This window comes from Opisthorchis viverrini, assembly GCF_000715545.1.
Source record: "Opisthorchis viverrini unplaced genomic scaffold opera_v5_5, whole genome shotgun sequence".
Lineage (NCBI taxonomy): Eukaryota > Metazoa > Platyhelminthes > Trematoda > Opisthorchiida > Opisthorchiidae > Opisthorchis > Opisthorchis viverrini.
In genome coordinates, this window is record NW_008751661.1 from 2,426,252 (window position 1) to 2,447,504 (window position 21,253).

At 45.1% G+C, this 21,253-nt stretch overlaps 1 protein-coding gene across 1 annotated transcript in view; it reads right to left on the reverse strand.

Moving 5' to 3' along the window:
• Positions 1 to 21,253, reverse strand: part of T265_00525 (hypothetical protein) — a gene marked incomplete at both ends in the record, with an annotated part of 100,347 nt that overhangs the window by 42,130 nt on the left and 36,964 nt on the right. The window contains 3 exons of the mRNA XM_009164329.1: positions 9,803 to 9,921; positions 14,414 to 14,549; positions 20,752 to 20,862. Coding sequence (XP_009162593.1) covers positions 9,803 to 9,921; positions 14,414 to 14,549; positions 20,752 to 20,862 — 366 coding nt within the window. The remainder of the gene's footprint in view (positions 1 to 9,802; positions 9,922 to 14,413; positions 14,550 to 20,751; positions 20,863 to 21,253) is intronic.

Sequence of the window (21,253 nt, forward strand, 5' to 3'; positions counted from 1 at the left end):
TGTTTTGAACGCAGGCCGTGGACTCGTATCACTCGTTGAGATGATTATTTGTTGACGAAGTTGAGCACCACAGGTGAATTTGAGTAATAACCTGTAGTGGAATGCTGGTATTTCATGCGGCACTTAACGCATCGATACAGAGTGAAAATGGGACCGACACACTTACATTCTCGACCACCGCAACGATCGTGGAGGGCTTTTCACAGAAGGCATCGTCACGATGACTGATGATGAATGTAACTAAAATGACTAAGGGCTGGTTGAGCAGAAGTGTCCAACTCATTTTGTTAGCCTCAACCATTGTCCAGGTATTACCTAACCTGAGCCGAAACTAAATAGCCCCACTGAATTCACTAGAACCCCTAATGTTCTTCACGTATTCTTCTACGGTCGTCGGCCGAGTTGCTTGGTCCCTTGAGACAGGGAAGCTTCTGGTTTTCTTGGACACCGCAGATAATTGGACAGTCTTTTTAGATGGCATGCACTTCCGCCTTTTGGGGAGATTATCAAGTCCGACTAGAGCAACTGGTTATGCATTCGATTTTACAGTAAAGTGTCAAGCATCAGTATTGACTTCTCGTGATTGCATTGTACCCATTTCGGTTTGTTCACTGAGCTGGGCGAACGAACCAAAGACCGTCTACGCTACCTGAGCTACCAACATTCTCCTCTATAGTGGAGAAGCCCTACAGAAACCGGCATTCTTTTGGTGATTCGAGTGGGGCAACATTTACCTTGCTGGAGACAAGATGCTCTTTGCGGGAGCAACACTGCGGCCAGTGCCATCAGCGGTCCTAATCTCTCTCGGGATTGTTGTTAAAAATGATCATACTGATTACGAGCGTGACCGGATTTATTTTTACTCTAAAAGGTAAACTGTCCACATGTTTTTGGAATGCTGAGGATGAACGGAACGCGTGTCGGTAGATCGCAAAGTTGAGGAATCGCTCAGAAGCATGACGTCAACGGACGATGTCAAATTAGCAGCTTATACACGTGCTAAGATACGTAAACCAACTAACAAAGGTCATTCACATTGACGTCACACTGTGCCTAAAAAGGCACACGAAGGCGATTGAAACACCAAACAACTTTCGACATTCAATCCAGGGTAAATTGCATGGATATATGAGTGGCAGATGAAACAATGTTGTGACATTAGCCGAATCCAATAGCCTTCCTTCACGTGTTATTCCGACGGTAAGATATACGGTCTTTTAAGATTGGCACTTATTGATGATATTAACAATGAGGTTGAACAAGAAGCGGAAGAAATCAGCCCTAAAGAACCTTGCTTGGTGTGGGGAAACGTTGAGGCGGTCCGACATACACCATTATATGGAGATGTTCAGAGGCAATAACCTCCGTTCAGGTATATGCAGAAGGGATGAACTATCTGCGTAGCCAAAGACCTAGTTGAATTTGGGAGAAATCATCGCTGTCGGTTGCGGTGTGCGTAGCGCCGCTTGAGAACTTGGTGCGATATGGAGATGTGATTAATGCATCCCCTAATTAGCCGAAATTGCTGAGGTTAGACACTGCGATATTACTGAATCGGGTATCGTAGTTGGTTTGAGCCATCGCCTTTGGGTAAGTTTTCGACCAAACATACAGCGACGCATTGACCCTAGTCATTCGGATCATACTCTTGTTACCAAGTTGGTCTAATCAAATTAGACAAAACAGAGAAACGCTATTCGTCAGCGCCCTTCGGTAACACTGAAGAGCGCTCATCCAGCCGAACAACTCCAGGACGGCAGGAAGGCACATTTTTGCACTCAAAGCTGAGGGCATAAGGTCAGCAGATAGAGAGAGAGAGACCAAGCTCCAGCTGGGCGGGTCGGATTATTAAATCGAATCGCACATGGAACAGAACGTGAGGGAAAGTTAGCCTTTCTGAATATTTCCCTTAGGTGGCAACTCGTTGAGAGTATTCAAAGGTCTCTATAAAAGACTTGCATGAGAGAAACCTCTTTAGCGGTTTACAGGACCGTGGCTTTCCAAACGAGTTCTTGTAGCAAAACAGAAGATAAACTCTGTCAAATGTCCAAGACAAACGAGCAGAGACAAACTTTCTCATCAGAGCAACCCCAAATGTGCCTTTCAGCTCATTTTTTCATGTGGGGCAAGCAAAATGGGAAGAAGGACGAAACAGCTGGGGATGTCTGAGCACAAGCCCTCTTGGCCGGCCAAGTAACAGTTCGGTTGTAGCAGATGCGCTAGAGACGGGACATCGAGTGGATTTTGGAACATCATATGTTAGACTGGCTCTTGTTATTGCAAGCATCGCATTTCTGGCCTCCACCACTTGACGCAATACCTGAAGTTGACCGAATATCGTTCCTTCAAGCGAGCAACACGTGCTTTTCGCTATCCGTTTATGATTAAATCACGCGCCCATTCAGCTCCACTCCAAATGATTCTTAGACGACGCTTCATAGAGAAGTGCTCGGGCACGTGCGAGCCCTGATTTGACCGTGACGGTTGTATTGCTGTTTTCCATTTTCTTTTAAATCACTTCGCTTGGCTTGCCGTTCGATTCATATGCATAAGAGCCAGCGAAAAATATATTGGAAGAGTTTCTTTCCTTTCATTCTCAGTAGAGAGTTGACTGGCCGGTCCCCATGACAGAGAGTGGAATTACTGCATATAGAGAGGCGCCTAAGGAAACCCATGAAATTGAGCAGGAAGGCTCGAAAAGGTAGCGCAGCGAGCGCATCGACGTAGATAAATGCAACCAAGCCACTATCACACCATGTCAGAAACACCGAAAAACGATGACACTCCCATTTCTAAATTCGTCAATGAAGCGGAAGAGCTCACACTGCTGCCGGCAATCATTCCTAAGCCACTGGTGGTGACGGCTGTCATGCAAAAGCAATCCAAATAAAGGATCAAACAAGAAACAAAACAAAAGCAACTGTATTTTACGCCTGACATTCCAAACCACATGCATCCCGGTGCTGATGTGCTTCAAATGAGATGAGTAATGTAGTCAAGCCTAAATTGATCTCCAGGGCGATGTGATGGCGGTAGCTAAGCTAGCGTTTCGGCTTTGTTTTATGTCTGCACCCATGGTAACACATACCTACTTAGCCGGGACATCAAGAAAATATGTACAAAGGATGTGATGTTACTGTAGCCGCAGAAATCGATTAGAGTTGTTGAGTAGCATTATGAGCTGGTATGAAATACCTGATCAGTTGAAGTGCGCGCTTGTAGAACAATATGTGTACTCTGCCTATGTTATTCTCCGTTCAGATGCGCTACCTTCGTAAATTAATTATTGTGAGAGAATGCGAAGAGTCAGTAGGTTTTATCGCCACAGGATAATTATTATGAAAATTTTTGTCCAGATCTCATTTACCTGACTAGCGTAAACAGCAAAGATGGGAAAATGGAGGTGTGATGTAGTTTTGCGTGTTTCTCAACGTCCTCAAAGACAGCAAAGCTTCATCATGCAAGCTGTGCGCACACTCTTACGGGCACATGGTAGATCCATGGGGATCTGAACAGGTTTGTAAAATTAAAAGTCATTCGTGACTGTGTTGTGTATTGCCGAATTACGGAAGTGTGTTGCAGTGCAGTACTCGAGGTTATATCGAGCTTATCCATGCATCTTTCGCGTCCCCGTTGTTAACTCCATTACACGGTTTTGTAAATCACCGGTCTCGGAGTGCATATTCGCGTCAGTAGTAAAGGGATTACCAGAAGTGGTCAATGTACACATGCTTAAGCAAACGTCTCCTAATCGTTACAACGGACGGTTTAGAACCCATGGGAGATGGCATCCGAATTTATTGAGAAAAATCATGTGAAATACCGAACCAATTGAAAGTGGATGCGGAAGAATATCTAGTGTGACGATGTTATGAAAGTAATCTGACGGGCGAACCAGACAACAAGTGGCGACAGTGCATCACTAGACCGAACAAATCATATATGCCCAGGAAACCGGCTTGTGACCTGTCTCAAACAAAGGGAAGATCTGCAGTAAACAGGAGACTAGTACAGGGTCCAAAAAAGGTCCAGGATTCAACATGGGAAACAACCACACTATAGATAATTCTATTATCTGGTAATCATTCGTCAAGAAGGGACTTACGCAAAACCGACTGGAAGTTTTATTGCGCGTGTGGAAAAGGATTCGACCCGATTGGCTCAGTATGAAATGCTTTGGTAGTTTAAGTCCAAGTGAAAAGTACACACAATTGTTTTTATTTGTTTATTTACTCTAATCAGTTGCCATCCTTTAGCTGCATTGGCCCCGTTTTGAATAGTTTCATTCCCGAGTGTCACTCGAGAAGATGAGTGGGATTCAAACGATCGCATGCATTTCCAACATATAAGACCGTAATCAGTTGAAAAACATTCATATTTTCGCGGATAGACACTTCCGATGGAATAGACTACTAATAAGGTTGCTGTGAACTTTTCCGCAGTCTACTTCTGGTCCTAACTTGAGATTCACCAGGTGAGCGCGAAACTCCATGAGCCAAATTGTACACAGGTGGCGAAGTGCATTCATTTGCAAATCAAGATGGTTTTGATGGGAAACTCAACTAAACCCACACCAAATTTACTGCCCACAAACGTAGTTACCTATATGATCACTTCGTCAGTGAACTAGACCGATTTAATATCAATTAATTGGTTGGGCCACCACATACGACACCTAGATTTCTACACACAATTTCTCATCATCGGTGACGGAAAATTTGGCACCTGAAGCCAACGTATGTCCCTGGTAAACAGTTTGAGTAACTGAACTCAACTCATCAAGTGATTGGCATCTAGTATAAGTTAATTTACTGAAACAGTCTTCGAGGCGAATTCGAAGCATCCTTTAGTAAGCAAAGCTCAAGACGGTGGGACAAATGGGAACCTAATTTGCTTTCGCTCTGCAGTGTCATCTGAACGTGAAAATCAACCGTCGATAAAATTCTGCGGGGTTCCTCCAAGTTAACTTTCTCATCAGTAGATAATAGATGAAACCCACTGTCTATCAGGGTCACCGTACAAAACTAGGTCGGAAACCAGAGTTCTCATCATTAACTGATGGTTTTCAGACGAAAACTAGAGCAGGCTTGGAAGATACCACCTTCACGTGTATTAGACTCTGTGCACAACGAAGTTGTTTTGGGTGACGAAATCAACCTCTTGTGTACATTAGGTTGCATAGTCCGATTGTCGGCCCAGCATTCTTTGTGCGACGGGCTCACTATGTAGTGAACTACACGAACTGTAACAAGTCTTCCTCCGAAGTCAGAGGATTGGAATCCGAGCTTTGAGGCACCCACCTTAATATGAAGCAGGAGCCGGTTCTCTGTGAAGTTAGAGCTGGTTAATCGTGGCCTTGTCGAAATACCCCTCCCTTCTAGATACTCCTAGCAATCAAGGGACAACACATGGGGTATTCGATGCTTCTCAGTATTGCTATCCAAATCCTTCGGCATATTGGGACACTAAAACTAGTACAAAGCGCCTGTCGTTATTTCTGGAGTCCCATTCGATTTCTTCTGTAGATATTTCGTTCCAGAGGCACCACTTTTTTAAAATTAATGGCAAATTGAGGTCGGTAATACTGGTGGGTAGGGATAAACGGAACGGGATGTGGCGCCAGATGAGCTCTGTGTACTTCCCAGCCTTTTTGTATCTTGGAGATGGTGCAGCTTTGAGCACTCTCGGTACAGTTCTGTTATGCGTATTGACAAAAAGTACTCTAGTGTATATGTAGTCGAGTTTGAAGCAATGTTAACTTTTTGCTTTCTGTTGTTGAATGAGGATAAACGTTTCGGACCACAAAGAAACTGCAATTTCCGTCAAAGAAGGATAACTTGTGGCGTTTTCGCATCAAGCCAATCGCTCTGCAAAGTCACACGGAATAAGATGTATTTCGCAGAAGGCTGAGGACTCCACTCCGGGAGGCATTTAAAAACAATGTGTCATATTCTTCCTGAGCTTAAGTTCGATGTACTGAGTGATCGTTCAATTTTCGGGACTTTAGGCGATGATCGAAAGTGTGGTTAGGTTGAATGAGAATCAGAAATACAGCTGTCATCACGGAGAAACCGCATGTGACCCAAATAACTCGATTTCAACGGCTTAAAACAATCGACACAACGAACCAATCAACGGCACCATACGAAGCAAAATACCATACACGTCTGAAAGTCAGAGTAATGCAAAAATTGTTGTCAAACCCAACATAAATGACGTGCCATGAGAAGTGTCATTTCAAACTATTCTCCGCTACTTCTGGTGTTGATTGAGGTGAAGAAATGTTGGGTGTTTGTATGCCCATGGTATTTTGGAGATTTTGTGTGTATGGTCGTTTTTTTGACAGAAAAACCTAGTCCGTGGATAAGACAGCTATGATACGAAAACCAAATGTGGTTGTGATTTCGTCTCGGAGCGGGCAATTGAAGATCGCGCTACCTCCGCACTGCACCAATCGCACCTATGACCCAGTTGGGGGACATTGTGGCCAGACCCTGATTGGGTAGTTACAAGTGACGTAGTAACAACATTTCTCTATTTTTAACCCGAAAAATTGATCACTCCTATTGGTTATGACCTTGGAAAATCTGACGGATGAAAGATAGTTTGGTGGATGTAAAAGAGTGTCATTTTGTAATGTGGAATGGAAAAAAGCGTTCAGCTGTAGCACCCTTCCGGTGCCTAACTGCCATGCAACCCAAAGGAAGCACGAGGGCTGAGATACTGCCAGGTTGCCCAAGCCTAGACAGGGGAAGTCGAGAGGCGGAGGTCGGATTCGAACCACGGACCTTCCGGTCAGTAAATTCGCGCTCTAACCACTTGGGCCATCTCGCCCCATCGCACCACGAATCTGCTCCAACGGTTCGTTTCAGGTAAAAGTTGCCACAGTGACATGGTGGTCGGACCTTACTGCAACAATGATTCTGCGGGCTACGCTCGCCGGAACTTCGGTCCACATGATCCAACCAAATCGTGAGGGTCCGAGGGTACCAGTAAATCCTTGTTCCGCAAGAAATCGATCAGGAGATAGAGTCAAGATGTCCTCTGCGTTAGAATTGCGTGCTTCGTCTGAACGATCAACAGAAATGCCTTTCAAGAGACAGCTAGAATAAGCCGACAGTAGGAAAGGCACACTCCAACATACATATGACTGTGACTACCGGAGCATTATCCAATACGGTTGAAATACAGTTAAGATCTACCAAGAGATCGATGCGGCCTCAAACAATTGCTGTAGGCAATATCGCTATAAGCGAGATGCGGGGTCTCACACATCGGGCCCTCGGGGTAGGTCATTCATCTGCTACCTCGCAAAGCGGGGCCCCGGGACAAAAACCTAAATTCTCCCACTTCTTTGTGAGTCAGACTTTTTGGCAAAGGACTCAGGGTGAGGTGCGTCAAACAAACCTCTTTCATTAGCCTGGGCAACCGGGAGTTAAACCCACCCTTGACGTACTTCGTTTAACGATCTTCATACGCACTCCATTGCTACCCCTTAACTGGCACACTGCTGTCCATTCAGCTGTCAGTAGCCCAATGATTGTTCCGTGTCCAAACTACCTCTCCGTAAAGTAACTTTATCACTCATTGCCACGACATAGTGAACCATATACGGACATGGCGGTAGGATAACTTTCGGAAAACTCTTAGGAACGCTGAACGACTTCCCGATTAACTTGGGTAAGCACGTGAAGGGCGTTCTGGATGCTCGCCTAAGTAGACTACAGTTATAAGCACTATCAGCAGGAGTTAATTTTCAAAGTTCCCCCCATAAACATTGATCGTAGTGCCACAGAAGTGGAATCCTTACACTTAGTTGACTGAAACAGAGATATTCAGGTGTGGTTCCCTAACAACGAAAGCCATTTCGCGCTAAAATTTATTGATCTTAGTTACAATGTGTGCTTCTGTGCGCGCTCGGTCAGTATAATTTCACCCAATGTGTCTAAATGGGTTAAAAAACTCGACGGTTCTGACATTGGTTGACCGAAGTATTCGTGAGTTGCAGATTCTCCTGACACATGGTTTCATTTCTCACACTAAGTTCACTATGCTCCAATCAGTCGTTTTGTATATCTCACTTTCCTAGGCTCCCAAAGGCCCAGAAACCCAATGCATCCAACCGTCCAATTTACGAATGGTTTACCGTACAACTAGCAAGGACAGTTCTTACTGGAACTTGGGAGTTCCGGTCCAAATTTGGCTCGCATAGTGTTAAAAGGACCGCGCGCCATGTGGTCTACAATATGGGCTTTTTAAAGTGCAATAAGATGTAATCTGACATTTCGATTGCCGTGGGCAACCTTTTTTTAACAGGTAACTGGGAGGATTCGAAATCTAGTATCCGACAATTTCATGGCTGCAAATATCTGATCTCCCACTTTTCAGTGAGCGAAGCCGTTTTAATGCACTCTTGTTTCACGATTACAAGCTGACTGACGAACCCTTTGGTGCCTGGCTGCCATGCAACCCGGAAGCACGAAAACTGATTTTCTGCTTACTAATAAGTATACCAATAAACTGCATCGAATAAAACGTGTTCATCCACCACCAACTGCATTGAAACATTTCGCGAAGAGGGGGACGGTCGAGGCGTACGTCACTGAACAGTGCGCTAGGTAAGAATAACTTATATCCCAGGGTTCTAAAGTCATCAGCAGAAATACTGACCGTACTTCTAGCCTGTCTCTTTAAGCGCAACATTTCGGAAAGTGTTATTCCTTGTGTATGGAAACACTGAGCAATCTCCGTCGCCGGTTTTTGTCCAGAGAACAGTAAGAAATAAATAATAATCGTTCAGCTGTAGCACTTTTTGGTGCCTAGCCGCCACGCAACCCGAATGAGGCACGGAGGCTGAGATACCGCCAGGTTGCCCAAGACTAGACAAAGGAAGTCGATAGGTCGGGTTCGAGCCACGAACCTTCCGGTCAGTAAATTCGCGTTCTAACCACTTGAACCATCCGGTGAACATTAGTACAACTCCTATGTCGATTCTTGGCATCCTATTCCGCTCACTATGGTAGTCTGAGACAGCCCCTGATGGGAAAAATGGAAATTATCATAAGCGTATTTACAAGTTTATCACCGAATGTTCCACAAGAAACTGCTATAGTCTTCGTGAAGGGGGCGAGGGGGGCAAGCTATGAACGTTTGGTTCTGTGACCAATCAGGTGATGTCCTTGTTTCGTCCGTAGTCCGCACGTGATACATCCGTCCAAAAGACTTGATTTGCGGTTATTTAGACCCTAGCCACAGTACTCAAGTTGTGCAATAGAGCAAACCTAACTAGCTACCGAAGTGTGACCCACCTGCTAGTGATGCCCGAAGTCAAAAAGACAGAATCACGGATAACCTGGAACAACACGCGAAGCAACCGAAACCACAGACCTTCTAGTCAATAGCTCGTTCTCGAACATTGAGGTTCTCGCTGATAGTTGATCTGTTCGCTGAGCTTGGTAACTGAACTGCAGACGTTTCATCACCATTCCGGTAAATATCATTAGTGCGCTGTTGGGTGGGTGACCAGGCACATGCCGCTAGACTTATATAACGTTCATTTCTGGTCCAAACAATCTGGGATAACTTGAGAAGTATCAGCTGTCTCTTAGTGTGCAAAGGGCTCGATCGGACGAGTTTTAGAGACCAACACAGTGAAAGAACTACTAACGGTATAATCAGTTGGTAAGTTAATCGACGACTGGAGTCAGTCGGATCACAGCCCGGGACCGATAAAAAGGGCAAGTTGGCATGAAATCGCTGGGGACTGTATTGTGAGGAATGAAGTAGACGTGAACACACTTACCGGGAAAAGGCCATCGACCATCACTGGGTCAGGCAGCATAGTTAGTTCACCGAGGACGGTATGAAAACGGAACTGACGAATGAATTGCTGTTGGGTGGGAAACGGGAAATCAAAAAGATCTTACGGTAAAACTTGTACACAGGTAAACAGTTCACTTACCCCTATGGTTGTCTAGTGGCAAAAAATAAGAATATACCTACCGCATTCGATGTTACTGCTAAGGCAGATTAAAATACATTCAACGAAGTTCTGACAGAATGCAGCACCGTTTGCCTCAAGATCGGCGTGTTAGGCTGCAGATATGGTTATTAGACACATGTATTCAAACGCTATCGGCATCTGTAGTTAGATGCCATCGTTTACGAGGACAGAGGGTTGTGGAGCAGCAAAAGTCGGTGGGGTGCGTGCGTCACTCCGCACTGAAGTTCTAGGCCCCAATGCATTTAGACTAATAAACAACAACCAGTAACGATTATTTTTAGAGCCACTTAAGACAAAGTGATCAAGCTTTGCACGTGTTTCCATAGTCACGTGGTGGGGTTTTAAAGTGGTTGTTAGCCAGGTGACTATTGCGTGTGTACAATAAGATGAATGGGGATGAATCTATTGAGTGAATGGATTGAGATTAATGATTTGATGCTGGGTGTTTGAACAGATTTGAGTTATCCGTTAGATAGAATTTACCGTGGCTAAGCCGACTGCGTCCAAAAATGGACTGTCGAGAAGTTGTCAGATCTTCACACTCTATTGGGGCGATATTGTTTGAACTTCTAGTCTGATTGTCAAACGTACTACTACGCCGTCACTGTATCATAGAATTATGGAGCTCGAGGCGGTTCAGTGATCAAGACGCCAACTTAATGACCACAAGGGGCGTGGTTCGAACCCAGCTTCAGCATCCCGATTGCTTTTGTCTAGGTTTGAGTAACCTGACGATATCTAAGTGGTTTGTAAGTCGTTCAGCTGTAGCACCCTTTCGCTGCCTAGCTGCCATGCTACCCGAAGGAAGCACGAGGTTGCCCAAGCCTAGACAGAAGTCGAGGGGCAGAGGTCGGGTTCGAACCACGGACCTTCCAGTCAGTAAATTCGAGCTCTAATCACTTGATCCATGTGATCGCTAAACCCTTTTGTCAATGCCTCAAGCTAACCGGGATGGGCTCACTAGTACTTTGGACAACGTGTGAATTGACAGAAGAGGTGAAAGAGATTATGAAGAGTTAGGGTGTTGGTTGTGCGGTCCGTTTTCCAGAATGGGGTCCCAGTGAATACCCTGCGTTGGGCTGGAGACCTTTCATAAAAATCGATGCTATTGGTGTCAGTTTCCTTCCAGATTGTCTGATGGAGGTGTGGATACTTGAGAATGCTTGCGGCAGACTAGTATCAAGTCACCCTTCACCCAGTTTCTCATTTTTTCACATAAGCCCTGTATGTAATTTAATAAACTTTGTGCTTATATGGCAGTGAGGAATCGGCTTTCACCCTGATATTGCTGCCTCTGAAGATGACCACCTGGGCTTGAGATCTTGAAAATCTGTGCGACCGACTCCAGGGTGGGGTCAGCTAACCTGTCGGGTGGTTTGAAAACGGAACAGGACCAATGTTACTCATGACAGTCAACAACGATGTTTAGCTGCAATACAATCGGATGGGAGTGTCTCACAGAAGCAATCGGAGTGGGAGATCATTAAAAAAAGCTTTAGCCTTCAAACAACAAAAACAAGTGAGAGTGGTGTCAGGACTGGTTGACATAATTAAGACAGCCTAATTGAGGCTTTACACGACCATCAACATTCCGCTTTACGCACCACACAATAAAAGGCAAAACTTAAGCTGGGTGTGCACCACGTGAGACGTTCGCAATTAAGGCATGGGGAAAGCTCAGTCACCGCTGCGCATTCCAATTTAGCATTGTCTTGTCTGTCAACTTTTCGGCACCTGGGATTGTGATTGTCAAGAAACTGCACACACGCGCTCACCATTATCATCACCGTTTGTCTACCACTAATCTCCCTCCCCCTCTTCGTAGTCATCATCGGTAGAGCTGCACACTAGAGGCGACAGTTTGGACCATGAAACAGCTAATGACAGAAGTGTCGAGTGTAGAAATTCGCGAGGGGGGGGGAGTTACGTACTGAAAGAAGTGACTCGGGTGCATTAACGTCATCGAGCGCCACGTCAGTCAGCGTCTTAGTGTATCTATTATCAGGTTCTATGTAGATGGAGACTGAAGCCGCCAACGTGAAAAGGGTCGTCAGAAGGAGAAGCCTGTCTGCAGGCGATCGAAGGATATGAACACATCAGGATAATCCATAAGGAATACTCAGATTGTCATACATTTTGACGTACTCCAGCACTGCTGATCTGATTTTTCCACAGACTAAAATAAAGCTTTGGAGATATCTGTGGTCAAACGGTGAATGTTATTTGAGGTCTAACCACAGTAGAGAGGTTCCTGACCCGCATAGGATGGTGCGCAGGATAGTGTTGTGTACTCCACGAATGATAAATAAGCTTAGGTCGGATCGACAGCAGAAATCTCGTCCGAAAAAAGGCCAACTTTGCTTTCTTCATCCGGAGGCCGAGTCATATCCTTAAACCGCTTGCCGGGATTTGTGAGTCCACTAACAAAACAAATTGATCAAATACATCAACTAGCGTATGTGAATGCACACGGTTTGTGTTTTCAAACAGCTATCTTATTGTGTCGGTGCGCGCCAAATCGAGCAGCCGAGGTAGTTAAACTATGGTTGATTTTCCGGATGAGATGTCGACCTGTGATACCGATGTTCGATCACCGTCTCTCAAGTTTCGCCCATATTAGCCCAGTGGTCTGGCCACTCCGGTATTATCGAACGTATTTATTCCCAAGTAAGATGATTACAATTTCAACCTTTGTCGCTGCTTCTGGCTATCGCTCTGACATGCTAGGTGAGGTGATACGTTGACAAGGATTTTCCAGTGTAGACTTGACATTGTTGACACCCCTCAGAGAGACATCCTAGAACCAGGAGACTGTTTGCTCCGCTCACCATAAAAAAACAACGAGCGAACTGTGTTTAAACAAGCGGCTCCATCAAAAGGGATGATAAAACGATCGATGTGTGCTTACACACAATCGTATCGTAGAAACCTTGACGATGTTTAGAACGTTTCCATCAGACGCAATTCGGAAAAGTGCATGCCATCTCGACAGAACACCAGTAGTAAATATGTCTAGAACCCGACTGTTGATAAGGTAGTCCCTGATCTGTTCGTCAAACTTGACAACTGGCTTGCAAGCGCATCGAGGAGACATGTGGGTATTTAAAATCTGCTCTAGAGTGGTGGTTGTGTACTATGCCGGTATTTTTTCACATGTAAATGGTTCGTCGAAAAAAGGGGGGTTGGGTGAAGTTTTCCGAGACAATAGAACTTGCCATATAAACTTTGGGAAGACAAGAGAGGAAACGTGTTCGTGTTTTGAAGATGTTTGACAACTGAGCAACGGTTTATCGACCTAAACTTGCGTTGAACGTGGGTGGACTACCGATGTCATTAGAAGCAGAACTTCGGATGATAAAAACCGTTCTGAATAAATTACACCACTTTTGGGTCAAGTTGGAGGTCAGATGGCTTAGTGGGTACTGACCAGAAGGTCTGTGTTTCGAATCCGACCTATGCCTGTCGACATCCCTTGTCCGGGTTTGGCCAACCTGGTAGTATCCCGGTCCTCGTGCTTCCTTCTGGTGACATAGCAGTTAGGCACCGAACGGGCGCTACAGCTGAATGTTTTTTAAGGTCATCTGCAATAACATTACTAATGTAGGTATGATATAGAAATACTTGCACAGTAGTGTCGAGGGATTCCACACTGAAGAATGTATCACAGAATCGTATGCCCATTGACATAAGTGACGGTTCATGCGTGCGCCACCTTACTGACTGGAAGGCTCGTGGTTCGAACCTGTTACGAAAAACGTCCAAACTGATCTAAGGTGAAGGGGGAGGGTACTCTTGGGAGGGAGTTCTAATGATAATGTACGCACCTCANGCTCCTGTCTGGGTTTGGGCTACCTGGCAGTATCTTAGCTTTCGTGCTTCCTTCGGGTGGTATCATACCTACATACCAGAAGGCTGCTACAGCTGCACGAATGTCCTTTTGATCTTTTTACCGTGAGTTCATACATTGTTGCACCGAATAGATGGGTAACATAAGACAGACAACAGTCTCAAGTGGTTTCCATAAGATTAAAGAGCAAAAGCTACATAAAGGTAACTAATCACAAGGTTGCTGGAAACTCTTCGACAGCCTACGACCGGTTTCGCCCTTCTTGGGGCTCATCAGATAGGCATAGTCCCCGAGTTTCCGTCAACCTTACGTTCTACATTTTTTATCTTAAAAAAAACAATATCGATTTAAGCTATTTTGAAATCTTGTAGAAAAGTTGCTAAACTCGTTGAAAAATACACCAGAAAACCAGGCTTTCTTATCGTGGTGCGATAGCTTGCGCCTGAATATTCTGGAATTTACCACCATAGGGGAAGAGATTATGCCTTTCTGGTTTTTGAATTAGTCAGATTACGGCGAAAAAATACCTTGGGGCGAATAATGCGGTAAAGTCTGCTACAAACCTAGTGCGAACGGGTATTCTTTGGGTCTCGGTGCAATCCGATCCAGTAGAAGTATGCGGTCATTGTATGCCGTATTACAGGAGGAAGAAGTGGGAGTACCCGATTCAGCAGATGGCAACGACAGCATGCAATCACTCTAACAATAACAAAGTACAGGACAGTGTAGCCTGTTATCGGATATGGGGAACCCGGTCAGAGGTCTTTTGTGGAGCTTCGCTCATTCACACGAGGTGGAAGAAAGGGTTTCAAATAGGTTGGAAAATGTGCACAAATATGCACACCCACGTTAGGCGTAGAATCCAGTCTGGTTTTCCATGATCTGTCTAACGCGATGTTCGAGTAATCTGCGTAGAACACGACCATACTCGACCGCAAAAGCTGTTGTTAATGTTTCAGAGAACGTGGACGGCATTACAGGCCTGAATCTGAATGATTTCACTAAGGTGGTGTTCAGTCCATTCTCTTCTTTCCAGAGAACTCGCTCTGCTTAGCACCAGCCGAGTGCCTCCCCTCCTGTACAGTTAAAATCAGAATTCTGGTTCTTACTGATGCCAACGTTTCCTCGAAAGCAACGCCTGAACAGATGTGTAAAGTGAGCAGCGGATCAACCGTTATCCTAAAACCACTAGGGCGATAATTGTTATTTCACTTTTAGCTTCAATTCATGTCCTGCAATCGGTTTGGATGCGTACGGTGACAATTAACCACACTGTCGGTTGTGGGAGAATAAAGTATTCAGTCCGCTTTGTTATACTCTAGTGGCCCTAAAGTGGAGCGACGGCGTGAAAACGTCTGATAACCCGATTCGTTGAGAGTCACCGTGTCAGTTCTGTCAGATAGTGCGACTCACAGAAGCGTTCAATTATTGGAAAGCCAAGGTGGAGAGCTAGGATTAAAGAAACTGTGATTTACGTGTTGATCAGAGCTGGCGATTGCATTTAACTCCATGTACGCCACACTGGAAACTGGTCACTGCTGCAAGCGCAATTTTTAACCTGTGAATAATAGGATTGTATTTTAAGTGTGAAAAATAGGAACTTTTTGGAGTAACCAAATATAACGAGTATGTTCAGAACTGATCATCTAATCGTTTTTGTCTAGATTAACCGAGATGCTTCTTTCACTTAACAGCAAAAAATTCAATGGGGAACTCGAAAATGACCGTGGCCTGCAACGTCTAACAGAAAGCATGATTAGAACTTTGGGATTTTATAACAGAGGTACGGCCGGCACCAACTCAGTTCACTACATCCCAAATACCTCAACTACCCTTTGACGTAATCGTCATACAAATAGGTCAACTCCCCTGTTGACGATCGGACTGCTCTCCTCATGCATTCCTGGCATAGCTGAATTCCAGAAAGTGTAGGCCGGAGAGTCATGAAAGCACCGAAGCCCGACCAGTACTATAAGATGAAACCCATGGACCAGACTAGACTGTATCAGAATCAGACAGCAAACTGATGAAGAACTTCACAAAGAAACAGCGCCAGGAGTTCAAACCATCAAGCGAGGTAAGATTAACAGAACGTCCCAGGCGATCAGTGCGTTCAGTTGTAGCACCCTTCCGGTGCCTAGCTGCCATGCCACCCAAAGGAAGCACGAGGGCTGTGATACTGCCAGGTTGCCCAAGCCTAGAAAGGGGAAGTCGAGTGGCGGAGGTCGGATTCGAACCACGGACTTTCCGATCAGTAGATTCGCACTCTAACCACTTGGGCCATCTCGCCCAACCACGTCAATCGTTGACCAAGAAATGGATCGTCCCCAAAGGTGGCTGTTCTCGAACCGACGAACTGCTACGCATTGGCCTCACCGATTGAAAAAGGCTAATCGGACCATTCGTTTGTGTACAGACTTCTCCACCGATCTCAATACTGCATCGAAGACCCATCCTCTTCCGCTCGACTTGGTGGCATAGTCGAATGGGAAACCAACTCGCGAAGGTTGGTTTGGTCGACGTTTGCCTCCAGATTGACATCAAATAAGAGTCACAATGATTATTGGCCATGATTACGCCCAGCGGTTGGTTTCAGTACACACAACTGATTTTTGAAGTCAAGACAGCACCAACTATATTCCAACAAATTACATATACAATGCCGACAATTTCCCCCGGCGTTGTCGCTTGTTTAGACCATCTCATCATCACGACTTCCAACCCCGACGAATCCTGACAGAGTCTTGTTTGAATGCATTCAAGCATATGGCTTCAGAATGCACCTAAAAATGCACCTTATTGATGGCGTCTATAAAGTATTTCGGGTTCATCATGGACGAACATGCGGACAATCACATTCGAAGAAATTCCGTGCCAATAGACATACCAACCGAACGTTGCTACGGTCCGATAAAGGAAGAAGCTTTGAGGATCAAAAAGAATCTTAAAGTGCTCTATGGCCATCAGTCCACATTGCTGATCGATCATGAGCCGCCCTTGTGATTGCCGCGAACAGGGGGATTCCGGCGTAAATCGCTAACTACGGCCAGCAATGGGCTGCTCTGCCTCTGGGATACAAATGCAAGATCAAGTACCAGCACACCGCCAGCCTTGAGCAAGCCCACGCGTCGTCGCGTCTTACTGATTCAAGCAGGTCAGGACTTGATGGCTTGATGGCCATCTGGCATTATTTATCCAGCCCATGGGGAACGATTCCCATTAACTGTCGGACGTTTGCCACAGGAAACCTATCCGTTTGCTCAGTTTTCTAGAGAGTAACAAACAACAATTAAATAATTACAAACAAGACCTTGTGAAAGTTTGACTGAACGAAAGGCAGCTTTTCCATTTGTTTCTCGCCAATTAGTGATTATGGCGTGCGTCGGATCTAGCATGCACATAACTTGTTCGTTACGTACTTTTGGACATCGGTGGCACACGCCGTGAGTCACCTTTATACCATTACGAAATCAGTGAGCGATACTCATAGCAAAGTTTTACAAGCCACATATAAGTACACCTTGGACGACTTCCTCAAACCGGTTCAATGCATCCTGTGGTAAGAGGCCTGCCGTCGGGTTCTAAACTCCTCACAAGAACGGAGGAATCTAACGTCATAAGCAGCTTCTACGGCAATCGGTACATTTTCCCCAAATTCCCAAAGTATAACTAAGTTGCAAGAAGTTTCATTCAGCTCAATGAGACTCGCCTCCTAAAGAGTAAATTATGCATTACATTGAGCGAACCTTAGAAACGGAGTGGGATTATGAGGTTCCGGATCATCCACGGCTGGAGACGTGTACACGAGGTTGCCAGGAAAATTGGAATACCCTTAAGGCACTTATATTCCACGTATTGCTTGAATATCAACCACTCCAAGTCTAACCGGTATCTGCGGGAATAATCTACGGTAGGGTCCATGGGGTGACCTCTAATGATATCATTCAGTAGGTCACAAGAATCCACAAAGGGCTTGGCTTCGGGTCCAAATGTCACCAAATCCCAGACAAACTATGCATTTGGGTGGAAAGTCTTCAACAGTGGGAAAAATCACTTTTTCCAACGAGCAGAAGCCTATCCCGTGCTTCCCTTGCTTTTGAGTCCGAAAATCCAAGTCGTTTTTCTAATAGAGCTACGATTATAAAATTAGTAAGCTATAGTGTACATCTTTCCGCGTGTAGTATTCACACCTACACTATAGCATGTGTCCTTTCACTTGCTAAGGCCATACAGTACTGTCACAAATGTAATTGAAAAGATTGTGGTAATGTGGTAAACTTCGATGGCCACGTTGGACTCAAACTGATGAGTATCACTTAACAGAAGAAAAACGACTGACGGAAATGGAGATTACGCGGTGGCGTATGTACGCGGCTCTTTGTAGTGTCGCATTAAATCAGCGCTTCTTTGAATCTCCTGGCCTGCATGCACGCCCCAACAACCTTGGGCGCATATAATGTCGCTGCGTCTTCAAAATGAGGACTGATCGCCTCATCAGTCCCCGGCAATGTTCGATTCGCTTTCCGGTTAACACGACATTGAAACCGTTCAACAGTCTGATAAAGCAACAAAAATATCCAGTCCAGCAGACATGAATTAGGTTAACTGTTCATCAGTAGTTTAGGGCTTACATGATAGGTGGAACGAAGCAGGAGATAACCGGTGATTGTCCCAGCAACGTGAGATCCGCCCCATTCCACCGAATAACTCAAATTCGAATTGGACCGGATGTGGTCGGTCAACGAGAGAGCGAAACAAACAGACAATAATAATAATAATAATAATAATAATAATAATAATAATGTTTATTCCTAACTTGCGGGTAGCATAGCGACTGGGGAACTCACAAAGCAACTGGAGCAGGTTTGGCCCACCAACGAAAGACGACAGGTAGGCACACAGAGAGAGTTAGATGAGCTTCGGGACAATTTCAACAGCTGGCCTTCCGTAGTGACCGTTGAAAGTAGGAAAGATTCAATTGTGATCTGACGTGAACAAAACAGGGTGTGATTTCGTGATAACGTCGAACAACCGTGCATGAAAAAAAACTAACCGTAGAATGAATTACACGTAATGGTTTAAAATGAGGCACCACTAATAAAAAATTACCGCGAAACATTGTGCAGAGGCGACCAGCTCTGCACACACTGCCACTCCGATGTGGTTCTGCATATTCCTGTGACGGTTTTAACGGTGCTGAAGCGGGACTTCACTTATTCTTCATTGACAGGCGGAAGACACATGGGATAAGATCCATCTGTGCATATTACGTCACATATCACTGAACTGCGGACCTTGTGACGTACGAACTTAACTGAATGTACTAGACCATGGGAATGCCTTCGAATCCCGGACATCAACATTTCAAGTAGCTGACACATCTTTATGATGTATAAAGATTCTCAAGTTGGACGTAGAATTTATGGGACTGATATATAATCTTTTCCGGGCATACACTATGCTTCTCCGAGGCTTGACGATAAAAACGACCTTCAAGTTCCTGTTGTGTACTTTTAAACATGAGGATTCAAGACCAAGTGGACCGGATTGAAGTATTGCATCCCACGTAAAATCTTTTCATAAGCTGGATCGTATATTAATCTTTGCTGCGGCAGAAATCCCCGAGGTTGGAATCGAATTCGATAGTTAACGGTATGGTTAAAATTGGATCAGCCAGTGAGCCACGTGGACTTTTGCCGCAGTGTCTGCAAATCGAACCTACCGTTCTAGAAGAGGTCACGGCATCCTTAGATATTCTCTCGATGCATTTTCACCGTCAGCTACTAAAACAACCTACTAATGGAAGAATTCAGACGGTTAGCGCTTCTCCTAGCTATTATGATCTCTGGAATGGGCTGTTGATTTTTCAGGCGAGTGTTTAGATGAAACCTATTTAGCTTAGTATCTACCATTTCCTGAATAGCAGAGCTCTCACAAAACATGCACGCCGATCATGTGTGCACCAAAATATAGTTTGCGCGGGGACTGAACGTTGCTTCTAACATCCCGTCCAATCCCGGTCCCGGTTTTTGATAACAATAATGAAGCAGGGCTTCTGATTAGTCAAAACTGCTAGAACACCAGCGCGTGACCCCGCCTGGCGTATTTGCGTATGGTAAAGTGCAAGTCTGCACGAGCCACGGAAGACAAAAACCCTTGGGGAAACTGATGTCACATTGGATACAAACGTCTAGAACTAAGAAAAGGCGTCCTTATGTATTTAACAGACAGATCCTCATGTATAACCGTCTGAAACTTGCTTTCGGCCGCTGCTGCCACCCCATTGGCTATATTCATCTGCTCATGTATGACCGTCTCGGCTGCCCCCTTTGACTGGTTATCGATCACTGATGCAGCCAGCCAACCGTCATCGCCAACTTCACAGTGTGGTGGATGGGCTGCAAACGGACTTGCTGAACTCGTATCAACTACACAGTTTCAAACCATTGAGAGGCGGTTACACCGTAAACCTGGGTGAGACGAGTTGGATACGGTGACGCCCGCCACCTTTAGTTACCTCGTGAACGATTGCCACAAAGCACCGGATTAATAAAGGGGAGAAACCGATCACAGAAGCAAGAGGAGACGTCACAAAGGCGTAGACCGAAATGAGAAACCCATTCAACAATTATGGTTCCAGATGTCCACATTGCGAAACGTACAGAACGTAGAGAATCTCGTCGGAAGAACGTTACGTAGGCTAAAGGTGAACCCAGTGACCGAACCATTTCCACGACTACACAGGACATTATGGGCGAAGAATACCCGCATGGAAACAATCACACAAAACTGAAGGCTATCCTACGTAGAAGTCGCTCCACAAGAAGTGGACAGCATTAAAGACACTGAATTTCATAAATGCATACATGCCCTTTTAGTTTTATGACATGAAAACGCTCACGTCAAAAGGGTTCCCGTTGTGAAGCACGATAGTTGTGGTGCGTCGACGTCCCAAGGTCACATGACCGAAATCGAAAACTTCCGACAGCAGGCGTGCAGTCGGAATGCGAATCTGATTGAGAAGAGGAAGGGAAGAAACACCGGTACGTGAAATCGATCGCGTTAGACAAATCAAAAAGTTTTGGTTTTCATCCAAAAATCAGAGAATAAAGATTTTCTGGCGAGTGAGTTTTCCATAAAAAGCGACTATTTCCTTGGAGAGGAGTGGAATTCGGTCCATAGGATACTGAGAGCATTCTCACGTGCAAGCAGTGACGCAAATCGGATATGGAATGCACTGTTCCCGCTTATCAAACAAGTATTCCCTTTCCATAAAACTATTTCCTTGGAGAGGAGTGGAATTCGGTCCATAGGATACTGAGAGCATTCTCACGTGCAAGCAGTGACGCAAATCGGATCGGATATGCACTGTTCCCGCTTATCAAACAAGTATTCCCCTAGTG